General features: G+C 47.0%; 1 protein-coding gene across 5 annotated transcripts in view; it reads right to left on the bottom strand.

The window, feature by feature from the left end:
* DPYSL2 (dihydropyrimidinase like 2) overlaps window positions 1-12,499 on the bottom strand; it is a 94,057-nt gene that overhangs the window by 17,483 nt on the left and 64,075 nt on the right. For all 5 annotated transcript variants that reach the window (XM_037886282.2, XM_037886280.2, XM_037886284.2 and 2 more), the window contains one exon: window positions 8,952-9,072. In XM_037886282.2, coding sequence (XP_037742210.1) covers window positions 8,952-9,072 — 121 coding nt within the window. The remainder of the gene's footprint in view (window positions 1-8,951; window positions 9,073-12,499) is intronic.

Here is a 12,499-nt window from a genome sequence, read left to right as displayed (position 1 = left end):
CACCGCGTTAAGAAATCAATTACCTTTTGTTCATTCCTCTGGATGTTCTCCAGTGACTCACTCTCTACCCCCTCAGGATTGTGGGTGCCGGCTGTGTGGTTCTGTTGTGCAACTCTGCTTTGCATGCCATTTTTTTAAGCTTGTGTAACGTATATAAAAAGTCACCTATTGGGGCAAATGCCATTTGCCCTGGACTTGTACATAAGCTACCACCAAAGAAAAAGAATGGCCTAGTAGTTAGGGCTCTCTCCTGCAAGATAAGACAGACCACTTCAATTGCCTGCATTACCCCAAACTTTCTGTGTGACCTTGGCCAAGTCACTTAGCCTCTCTGTGGTTCAGTTCCCCAGCTGTAAAATGGGGATAATAATTTTTCTCTACCTCCTAAGGGTACTATGAAAAGACGGTGAAGCATTCTGAGATCTACTGAGAGCTAGCGAACAGGAGCAGCAACCAGGGGAGTTTTGTGAGGAGCGCCATGTTACCCTTGACGTGAGTCTGAATGTTAGCTTATTTGTTGCGTGCTTCCTTGCCGTGTGCCTGCTTGACGGAAGACTGTAGCATTGTCTGTTGGTGGGGCTGGGTGCTAGGCAAGACTCAGAGCTTCCTAACAAGGCAGTCGCCATCCATCATTAATCTTTAATGCCTTTAGGATCCCTTCACAAGGGGCCGCGGCTAACTCAGGGAAAACAGGGGCTTAAAAAGCCAGCTCCTAAACCCCCAGAGGAGCTAGTGAACAGGTGAATTTTATGAGGGAGTTTAAAGAAGGAGTGGGAGAGCCAGATACACCTAAAAAACACTCTAAACTTAGGCCCATAAACAACACAACTCCCCGAAAAAGAACAAAAAGCCTGCAAGAGTAAAAATAATGCAGGCAGAAGTCTAGCAGCAGAGTGGGGACTATCCAGTTTATTGCACTGAACGCAGCACATATGATTACCTGCCTGGTGGAAAGGTGGCATATGTCTGCATTCAGTGCAAGCAACTCCAGGCCCTCAGAGACCGCGTACGGGCTCGAGACTGGCAGAACTGGAGGAACTAATGGAGACAGAGGTACATAGATGAGACCTTTATGGACACATCAAAGTGGTCCCACCTCTGGGCTGCTGAGAAGGATGAAAGTCTCCAAGGAGAACATCAAGCTGGAGCAGAGGAAAAGGATCCCATAGTTGGGAGCCTCCCTCCAGATGATGTCATCAATCCTCTCTCACTGAGGATACCCCTCAAGAGGAGGGGACCCCAGTTATTAGGAAGAGTCAGGTAATAGTAATGGGGGATTCGATCATTAGAAATAAAGATAGTTGGATTTGTTACAACCGGGAGAAGTGCATGAACTGCCTGTCGGGTGCAAAGGTCGTGGACCTCTCGAGACATCTAGACAGACTTATGTGCAGTGCTGGGGAGGAGCCAGTGGTCGTGGTACATGTAGCTACACAGGGACATGGGGAAAGATAGGAGACAGGTCCTGGAGGCCAATTTAGGCTCCCAGGTAAGAGATTAAAATCCAGGACCTCCATGGGAGCATTCTCTGAAACGTTTCCAGTTCCACATGCAAGGCCAGTTGAACAGACAGAACTGCAGGGTCTCAGTGCGTGGATGAAACGATGGTGTTTGGAGGAGGGATTTACGTTTATTAGGAACTGGTGAATCTTTTGTGAAAGGAGGAGCCTGTACAGGCAGGATGGGCTCCAACTAAACCAAAACGGAACCAGAGTGCCGGCATGTAAAATTAAAAAGGTTGTAGAGGAGTTTTTGAACCCAGGGCTGGGGGAATGTCGACAGGGACAGAGGAGCACACGGTTCGGACAGACATCACTTAGGCAAGGATTTATTAAAGGGAATGCTCTATATCCTAGTAAACAGGAGAGGATAGAAGCTGATAAAGTACAGGTAGGAACTGAAGAGCAACAGTCAAATGAAAAAGAGTCCCATTCAATATGGACCAATTTTTTGAGTGCTTGTATTCCAGTGTTTGAAGACGGGTGAACTTGAGTACCTGGTATTAAATGAGGATATTGATATAACAGGCATCACAGAAACTTGGTGGAATGATGACAATCAATAGGGCCCAGTAATAACAGGGGACAAAATATACAGAAATGACAGAGGCTGGTGGGCAGTGGCACTATATGTCAAAGAAAGCGTAGAGTCAAATACAGTAAAAATCTTAAATGAAGCAAACTGTATCACAGGGTCTCCATGACTTGAAATTGCACACTTGAACAATACTTTATTGGCACAGTATAGCAGTAGGAATATATTAGTGAACCCCTGACCGGGACGGTGACGGTGACTATGAAATGCTCAGGGAGATTAGAGAGTTTACAGAAACGGAAAACCTAATATTAATGGGGAATTTCAACTCTGCCCATATTGACTGGGTGCATTGCCAGAAAGTTGCAACCGGACGACAGAGGGCAGAACTCGATAAATTGCCCTGTTCTGGTCATTCCCTCTGAAGCATCCGGCACTGGCCACTGGTCCATTTAGATCAGGATACAGGTCTAGATGGACCACTGTTCTGGATGGTATGGGACATTAGTAACAGCCCCCAGCGCCTTTAATTTGTAGGTTGTTGGTTCAGTTCCAAGCCAGTTCCACAGCCACTGAAAGACTGTTTAATGGCCTGAGTGCAATGAATAGGCAGTTTTTATAGTCTATCAGCCAGATTTAAAAACATGCTTTTATCAGTTAGGCTAACCCATCAGCTAGAAAAACTTCACTGTTATCACATTGGGCACATATCTGGTGGTCCTCACCAGAGTGGAGGAAGACGCTAGAAGTGGTGCAGTTTTTCTCTGTCATGTAATGTTTAAATGTTATCGGGCATCCAATCTGGAAGAACCTTAAAACCACAAAAAGGGCCATAACTTGGAGAAACAGTCTAATTTTGACCGAAATTGGTAGAAAGCTTCTAAATACAACTGATAATGCAACCATAATATGATAATGCAAAATATTGGTCATTGTTTGTAGAGTGGACGGATTTGAGAAAAAGTCCAAAGACTCCTGCAGTAGCAACTGATGTTAACATGGTGTACGCCATGATGAAATATCTTCAAGATACATTTCACTCTCTGGGCCAAAACTGGACCTAAGACGCATACGATGAAGGACTCTACTGCAAAGCACAGTTGATTAAATGGAGGAATCACAACGAATTTGACAATAATCTCCTTGAGGTGGAAGGCATGCATCATGCAAAGAATTTCATAGATCAAGCAGGAAAGTGAGTTTCAAGACACCCATGTGGAAGCCAGCATCCACAATGCTTCAGTCATCAGCCATGCTTTAAGAGGAGAAGCATATAAGTGCGAAGTTAGAATCCACAAACTTATGAGTGAGGCAACGAGTTGCTCAGCGATTCCATGAACAACGATGTTCTCCCAAAAGACGCAAAGACGTGCCTCTTAGAGAAAGCCTGAACATGAACTCAAGCATTTGAAGATGTGGAGAAGGCACACACAGGAACCAGAGTGGAAGCACAAAATGACCTGGCAGACTTCATGAACCATCATTCCACCAGCTCATGGACACTTATGTTATCCAAGGAAAAAACTTTTCAGATACATTTCTCTTCTGGAAAAACTATATAGCAGATTTCTCCCTTCTACCGATAGATTTCATAGCAGCAAAAAGAGACAATAACAAATCCATGGAGCTTGAGACATTTGCAGAAACAATTCCACTTGATGTCCAGTGTGGTCATATGAATTGGGCTAGATGGGATTGTGTAAAATGTAGCAGAAGCCAGACTTCTGGAGGAGGAAAAGCCAGATATGTATCATACCCTGGCTGATAGTCAAGAAGCAGTATACTGGACTGCCAGACCCTTCAGAGGTGTCGGGGTCTGATATGGCCAAAGAGCAGTCTCTCAACAAGGACCATCAGCATCTTTGCACAAAAGATAAGGCTCTGACCAGGGAATACCTGACTGCACATTTTAAGGCAGCTTTAACAACTATGGCCAAATAAATGTGTGGAATGCAGCCGTCAGCAACAGAGCTCCATGAAGAAGCTGCCCCAAAGCGCACGGTTGCAAATGAAACTGCTGTCCAAGATCTTATAAAAGCCGTGACTGAAAGAATGACAAATCCGTGTTGCACTGAACCTGGAAGAAGCCCAGACAACAGAGAGCTGCTTGTGAACGTTGCAACATCTTCTGTGGCCCCCACCTGAAACTGCACGAAGTTTGGCAAGAGAATGAGAATGGCACACAAGGAATGAAGTAGCCTGTAACCAGTAGGCTGAAAAGGGTTGAGGCAGGCCTCTTTGATCCCACAAAAAAGGCATAATCTCAAATCATGTGGTAACCTCAACAAAACAGATGAACAAAAGAAGAAGCAGACAGCACAATCAATAACTATTGATAGTCAGCAAGCTGACAGGTATCGTCCAGTCCAGAGATGTTGATATCCAGGGTTTGACGAAGTATATCCTGGCACCTGTCCCACTTTCCCTCTTCAACTTGGATGGATCTCTAAGAGCAACCCAAAAGAGCAACACATTGTCTGGATGGAGAAAAATCTGTCAATGGTTGAGCTAGCCAACGTTAGCAATTATTGACCCCCTGATCCCTCTGCAGATGGTGTGCCCATACTGCCAAGTGCAAAACGTTTGGCGAGCTGCTTGATCAGCTGCTAAACCTTATCCCTAGCCTAACATGGCAATTCACTGCCGCTGTTGGTGATAACTATGCAAATGACGCCTCAGTCGAATCTGGTGAGCGAGCCTACGGGGGGGAATGTCCAAATGCAAGAAGTTTGAGACCCCATTGTGTTAACACCATTACCAAAGCAACGCTTGAAAAGCTCATCAAATTCAAAGAACAAATCTAACATTGCAAACTTCCTCTTCAGTGACTGGGTCGTGAAGTGTGAACAGCGTTGGCTGCCTGGTGCTGAAGTATACCTTGCGCTGGTGGGTTTCACAACCTCGCACGAGCAGTGAAAGTAGTGCCAGGCAACCATTCTGCAATACCAGAACTCGAGGCAGATCGCAAGGAAGCAGATTTGCGCATGGTTTTTGCCTGTTGCTGATGAACACTTGGAGTAAACAGGGTGCTAATGAGGAGCTTGGTCTCAGAGGTTGCATCTACGTGCCCAAGACATTGTGCTGTTCTTGGGGCAGATAAATTCTATTTCAAAACTGGAGTTGGCCCAAAGAAGAGAGATTCATTCCCATGCACAGCGTAGTTAGGGAACGGGGAACAGACGTGTCTTACGTCACCATTCATGCTGTCAATGGATTTGACTCTACTTCAGCTTTCGGTAACATGGGAAAAAATTGGCTGAAGCTCGCAACTGAGCATCCGGAGAAGTGGGTGGAGAAGGAATTTAGAGCTCTTCTCTCCCTCCCCTCCCCCCAGCCCTGGATAGCAGGAATGTGCAGGAAGGAACGCTCCAGAATGCCTCTCAAACCCCCATTTGGACACCCCAACCCTCAGTCTCAGGGCTCTGTGTCTATGGCAGGCATTGAGACTGCTTGATCTCAATTCCTCACTTGGTCTTGGGTGCGAAGCTGTGGCCTGTGCTGACGGTGTCTATTCTGCATTCCCCACCCTGTGCTTGTGGCATTCACAAAGCATGCCCCTTCTCAGCTCTCTTACTGTTAGAGATGTGTCTGTGATATGAACCAAGCACATCCACTCTCGGCAATCCCTCTCCTCTGGCCTAGGGGCTAATATGTCTGTGGCCTGCCCATTCTCAGCTCCCTTTCAGTCACAGTGCTCTTCGTAACGTCTCTCCCGCTGCATTGCGGACTGTTACACGCTCTCTGGCATTCCCCCACCATCACACCGGGGTCACGGCCCACTCCTCGCAGGCTCATGCTGCCACGGCAGTTTTCCTTGCAGACGTCCCATGGCAGGACATTGGCCGGGCGGCCACTTGGTCGTTCATCCATACCTTTACAACCCATTATGCCCTCACCCATGCCGCGGTGGCGGATGTGGCTGTTGGCCATATCATCCTTCAGACTGTGACTTCTGGAGAGCCCTCGCACCCGCCTTCACGCTGAGTATTACTCTGTACTCTCCCATGTCTGGAATCCACATAGGAACCAGCACTCAAAGAAGAGGAGAAGGTTACTTACTGTAACTGGAGGTTTCTTTGAGATGTGTGGTCCCTGTCTGGATCCCAATCAAATCCTCTCCTCCATCCCTTCTGCTCCGGGCTCTCCTCCTGCCTGGTAAGAGGGAACTGGAGTGGTGTCCACCCCCATGGCCTCTTAAAGTCTCGGACACGCCACGCAGTGGATGCACGACACACGTGTGAGTCAACAGCACCACTGTGAACAGTTGCGGCTCTGGCGCCTGGCAAGAATGCGCACCCCACATTTGGAATCCACACAGGGATCATCACTCAAAGAAGAACCTAGGAGCATTCCTTTGAATTCATGGCATGGACTGAGCTGACCTCACCAGAGAGTTAATAAAGAACCAAAGAGTAGCTCAATCAAGTAGTCCTGGCTCAGTAGCACTAGCAAGATTTGAAGGGAGGTAACTGCAGCTTTTTCAAAGTCAGCCGTGGTATCTTTGGTGTCTCAGTGGTATCTTTACTATCCTGTGGTAAGAAGCTAGCGTCTAGATAACGTGTGCTACGAGTTGTTTCCCAAGAAGAACAAAACAAGTGAGCAACTGCCATCAACGATGGCCTCCTTCAGGCTGCACAATTAGGTGCAAATTATCAGCTATACATATGGACTCGTGCAACAGTTCAGTATCTTCAAGTGTCCCCTGTCAAAACCAGATGGGTGAGAAGATACCACGGGACATCTTGTTCATCAAATGACGGTCTGCCACCTGCACCAAAAGTCATCCTCACCTTTTTGGAAGCATAGCTGAGGAGATGCAAATGCCGCAGGGAAGATTTGATGGGATCCTATGCAGGCAACTGTGACAGTGACGAGTGTAGAAACACAGTATGGAACACATCGGACACAGGTTGTGAGGGACAATAGAAAGATTTCAGCTGTCTGACTATTTTTTTAAAGTAAATTATAGCTCAAAGTGGTGTGGCTTTAAACATTTAGTAGCTCATAGTTAGTTACATGTAGGGATTACATCAGAGTACATGTTATTCACACAATATATTCATGCAAAACATTCTACAGATCTTCTGCTAAGAATCATTACTGTAATCTAAGTATTTTACATTTATTGTCATTGTACTCAGTGATACGAGTTTGAGCATTGGCCTGCTAAACCCAGGGTTGCGAGTTCAATCCTTGAGGGGGCCATTTAGGGATCAGGGCAAAAATTGGGGATTGGTCCTGCTTTGAGCAGGGGGTTGGACTAGATGACCTGCTGAGGTCCCTTCCAACCCTGATATTCTATGAATTACAGTTGTACCATGTGGGCATGAGACATACAGTTTTGGTGTTCTGCTCGGCCTGAGGCATGTTTATAATTAGGGGGTAGGGGTCTTATTACCTGCATCATCTGATAAAAGCAGCAGACAGAAATCAGTCCATTCTACAAATGACGACAAATATTTTGTGACAGAGAAAAACTGACCCACTTCCAGCACCTACATCTGCCCTGGTAATCACCACCAGATATGCACCAAACATGGTAGCTATGAACGTTTTTTTACCTGATGGGTTACTCCTTAATGCCCAAAATGGGTCTGGGCTGGTAGACTGCTAGCCCACATCCCCAAAACTACCACCACTATTGGCTGTCTTTACCGTTGCGGCCAAGGGAGGGGGGATGTTTTTTGTGGTTAGTGCACATGACTGGGACTCGAGAGAGCCAACTTCAGTTCCCGATTCTGCCACAACCTCCTTGGCCAAGTTTTCTAATATCTCTATCACTCAGTTCTTGGCCTATAAAGTGGAAATCACACTTCCCTACCTCCCAGGGGTGTTGGAAGGATAAATTCAGTCATTTGTTGAGTGCTCAGACATACAGTCTCATCGCTGGGTGAATTTATGCTCTCATTTCTAGGTGATCCCTCTCGGTCCCAAATGAGGCCTGATGCTGCTTGTGCTGTCCCAGTTCTGTGACTAAAAAAGAACCCCCTCAATCCTTCTGACCAGCTCTGAATTAATTTAAAGGGAATCATGGGGTCTAAGCACTCACGAATTCTCTCCCCCTACATTGGAGTTTGCTGCAGTAGGAGCTAATTCTTCCAGCACCTTGCCCCCACATGGAAACTGATGTCATCTGTGTATTCGTTTGGTTTTATTTAGACTGCATCAAATTAAATCCAATCCTCGAATGCAAAGGGGAAAAAAATCCTCCTGCTTCAACGCCCACCCTAGATGATTTAAATGGAAAGTAACAAGGCTCTGGTAGCAGAATAAAGGGATGAAACCGGAGCTCTCTCTGCTGTTTCACTGTAATTCCACTGAGTCTGGAAATCAGTGATGTCATTTGCTTGCCTTGCTTAAGCTAATGCCCTACTAAAGAGCAGCTCCACTCGCTTTTTCCTCCCCCATCTGTCTGAGAAGCAGAAGACGATGAGCCAAAGCCAATGCCAGCGCTGAATTTGGCCCAACGCAGCAATGTGGAGTATGGACATCAGGAAGGTGAAAATACTTCTCTCTGTTGTAGCTGCCCCTGGAATATTGTGTTTATTTCTGGGTGCAGAAGGGAGCCGTACCAAAGAAAGACGGGGGAGTTGGAAGGACTGACTTACGCGGAAAGAGCTTTGTGTAATATGACTAAATGATTCAAGGCGAGGCACCTGATAACTGTCTAATGGAGGAAATTACTGAGGGTAATGGGATAAATATTCAGAGAGAGAACATTTGGGCTGAAGATGAGGAAAAAACTTTCTGACAGCCTATCAGGCTTCCCATGGGAACTGACACAGAGCCAGTTGTTTGGGACATTTAAACCCCAGACTGGACAACACTAGAAAAATGTCCTTCAGCGAACAATCCCAGCTTGGCAGGGAGATAGGCTGGATGATCTCAGAGGACTTTTCCATCTATGAATAACTTACCCTTTTTCCTGGCCTGAGCAATAACATCTGCGGCGCTTTTGCTCATCACCTTGGTGATGTACAGAGGGCAGTTGGTCTGGTTGGCGATGGTTATTGCCCGGTTCACTGCTTCAGCCTCCACCTAAAAGATAAAGCCAGCTGCACATTAGAACACGCTCAACTTAGCGTGGCCAGCTCTTCCAACTCGCCCAGTTACAACTTTGTTTTCTTAAGAGCAGAGGGTGCAGGGGACTCAAAGGAGTGGGGTAGGTTTGGTGGCTTTAAGCCATTTAGATTCCAGGTGCTATAGGGATTGGATTGGCCATAAACCGGGGCAGCCTTGAGAGCGGCTCCAATTTAGAGCCTCCATGCACAGAGGCTGCTCTGCAGCATCTAAAATCCCCATAGCTGTTCCAGGCTACTGCACCCAGTCCTGCCCCAGCTTCCTCATCCCCCCATGCCCCCTCCACTGGGGCTTTTCCTCAGTTCCTCCCCAGGTTGGATCCGGGCTTTACAGCTGTCATGACACTCTGATCCCTTTACTTGATTTACAGGAGCTGGGACCGCAATGACAATTTCACCCACAGGATTTTTCCATGCAAGGACAGATCACATGCCTAATATTATCGTTATTGGTTGAGTGCGCTCAGTGTGCTCAGCACTGCACCAAGGTGATCCCTGCCTTGAGCACTTTACTATCTAACATCACGTCCTTCTGTGCTTCCTCTGGAAATACCTGAGGCATTGGAGAAAAGCATGTTTCCCCATAAATGATCCACCAGTCATTAAGTGCTCTACATGGGAGAAAATTCCTTCCTGACCCTTGCTGGCAACACACCCTGAAGCATGAGAATTGATTGCCCTTATTATGCATTACTACACATTTTAGTCAGTTTCTTTATTCAATCATAGGCATAACGGTGAAATCTGCCCTTGTGCAGAGGGCCAACACAATGCCAAGGCACCAGTTAAGCCCTAAATTTTATCCATAGGGAAAAGGACACCCAACAAAATAAACAGCAACCCATCCCCTTTACGCCCGTACCGGGGAAAGGGACAGGTCTTGAAGACGGCAGGCTCTGGTAAGCCAGTGGGAGAAGTCAATTCTAGAGCTGACAGCCCTGCCACTAGATGGTTACATCTTGCAGGAATTAGGCCAATGGTATAGACCAATGGAAACTTCAGCTCCACAGCCCCTTTCAGGATCAGACCTGTCACTAAACCTTTGTTGTTAATGGGCTTGCAAGGGAGCAGAACGTGGCCAAGGCACCATTAACTATATTGCAGCAGCTGAAGTGCAAAGGTGGCTCCCTGTGACTTGGGCTGATTCTCATTCTAGGCAGCAGCACGACTGGCAAAGTATCCTAATTATGCTGAAGGAAGAACGAGCGTCTGTGCATCCACTTCAAACTGCAGGAGGCAGATGTAACGAACAAGCCAAATAAGGGAACGGCCCCATCCATTACATCAAAGAGTCTGATTCCTGCTTAGGATGCACGTCGAAGGCCTGAGCTAATCCTCCAGGATGCTGGGCATCCTCTTTTCCCTTTGAAGTCAACGGGAGTTGTGGGTGCTCAGCACTTTGGGCCCAAGTGTCATGCAGTTTTCCTCCAATGCCACCATCTGTTATTGTTTTCCTTATGCAATCGGGAAAATATGTCAAGGAATACAAGGGTGGATGGGAAATCTGGATGCAGATGTTCGCACACAGCATAAAGGAAACAGTCCCCATCCCCAGAGCCAATAATAGGGGGGGGAAAGGAGAGGATTTGTGTTCCAGTCGGGCTGGGCATTGTTCCTCTCAATCCGCAACAGCATTTGAAACTGGAAGATTTATGGCTGGCATTAAAATGCCTTTGGATGCTGCTTGCCTGAACAAAGCAGAAGGAAAGTAAATAAAAAGAGGAGGGAGCTGTGAAAATGATCTCACCCACCGGGCTTTCAGCAGCACATCTGGCACCCTTAGCAAAGCCCCCTACTTTGGAGGAACAATCAGAATCTCCTTGTACAGAAAGGACAGCCCTCACAGAGCCAAGATTCCATGGGGCAACGTCCAGCCCAGAGATACTGAAAGCTCAGAGGAGCACAATACAGAGGGAAGAGAATTTAGGACCAAATCCTGTGTTGTTACTTACACAACAATTTTCAAAAGGACCCTAAGGGATTGAGGTATCCACCTCCCGCTGAATTTCAGTGTGACGTGGGCACCTTATCCCAGCACAATCAATGGGAGAGGAAAGATGGTCCAATGATTACGACACCAGCCTAAGTGCCAACTCCGCCACAGACTTCCTGTGTGACTTTGGTCAAGTCACTTGGTCCGCCTGTGCCTCAGTTTCCCACGTGTAAAACAGGAGCCTTAGAGCTTCCCTACCTCCCAAGAATATAAATACCTAAGATAGATAGAACTTTGATCCTATGCACAAATTCCCACTGACTCTTCAGGAAGTTTTGCCCAAACAAGGACCAAGTAAACAATGAACAACAACTTGAGGGTTTGGAGCACAGAGAACTCAGCTATAGTGAAAATCCAAGGGGGAGTCAAATCCTGAAACCATTACTCAGACAAATCTCCTGAGTTAATGGGAATATGCACTATAAGGTGGGTAGAAAGTTGGCTAGATTGTCGGGCTCAACGGGTAGTGATCAATGGCTCCATGTCTAGTTGGCAGCCGGTGTCAAGTGGAGTGCCCCAGGGGTCGGTCCTGGGGCTAGTTTTGTTCAATATCTTCATAAATGATCTGGAGGAAGGTGTGGATTGCACTCTCAGCAAATTTGCAGATGATACTAAACTGGGAGGAGTGGTAGATACGCTGGAGGGCAGGGATAGGATACAGAGGGACCTAGACAAATTGGAGGATTGGGCCAAAAGAAACCTGATGAGGTTCAATAAGGATAAGTGCAGGATCCTGCACTTAGGACAGAAGAACCCAATGCACAGCTACAGACTAGGGACCGAATGGCTAGGCAGCAGTTCTGCGGAAAAGGACCTAGGGGTGACAGTGGACGAGAAGCTGGATATGAGTCAGCAGTGTGCCCTTGTTGCCAAGAAGGCCAACGGCATTTTGGGATGTATAAGTAGGGGCATAGCAAGCAGATCGAGGGACGTGATCGTTCCCCTCTATTCGACATTGGTGAGGCCTCATCTGTGTCCAGTACTGTGTCCAGTTTTGGGCCCCACACTACAAGAAGGATGTGGATAAATTGGAGAGAGTCCAGTGAAGGGCAACAAAAATGATTAGGGGTCTGGAACACATGACCTGTGAGGAGAGGCTGAGGGAACTGGGATTGTTTAGTCTGCGGAAGAGAAGAATGAGGGGGGATTTGATAGCTGCTTTCAACTACCTGAGAGGTGGTTCCAGAGAGGATGGTTCTAGACTATTCTCAGTGGTAGAAGAGGACAGGACAAGGAGTAATGGTCTCAAGTTGCAGTGGGGGAGGTTTAGATTGGATATTAGGAAAAACTTTTTCACTAGGAGGGTGGTGAAACACTGGAATGCGTTACCTAGGGAGGTGGTAGAATCTCCTTCCTTGGAAGTTTTTAAGGTCAGGCTTGACAAAGCCCTGGC

This window comes from Chelonia mydas, chromosome 26 (assembly GCF_015237465.2).
Source record: "Chelonia mydas isolate rCheMyd1 chromosome 26, rCheMyd1.pri.v2, whole genome shotgun sequence".
Taxonomy (NCBI): Eukaryota; Metazoa; Chordata; order Testudines; family Cheloniidae; genus Chelonia; species Chelonia mydas.
Note: the sequence above shows the minus strand (reverse complement) of the source record. Positions and strands in the feature narration are given on the sequence as shown.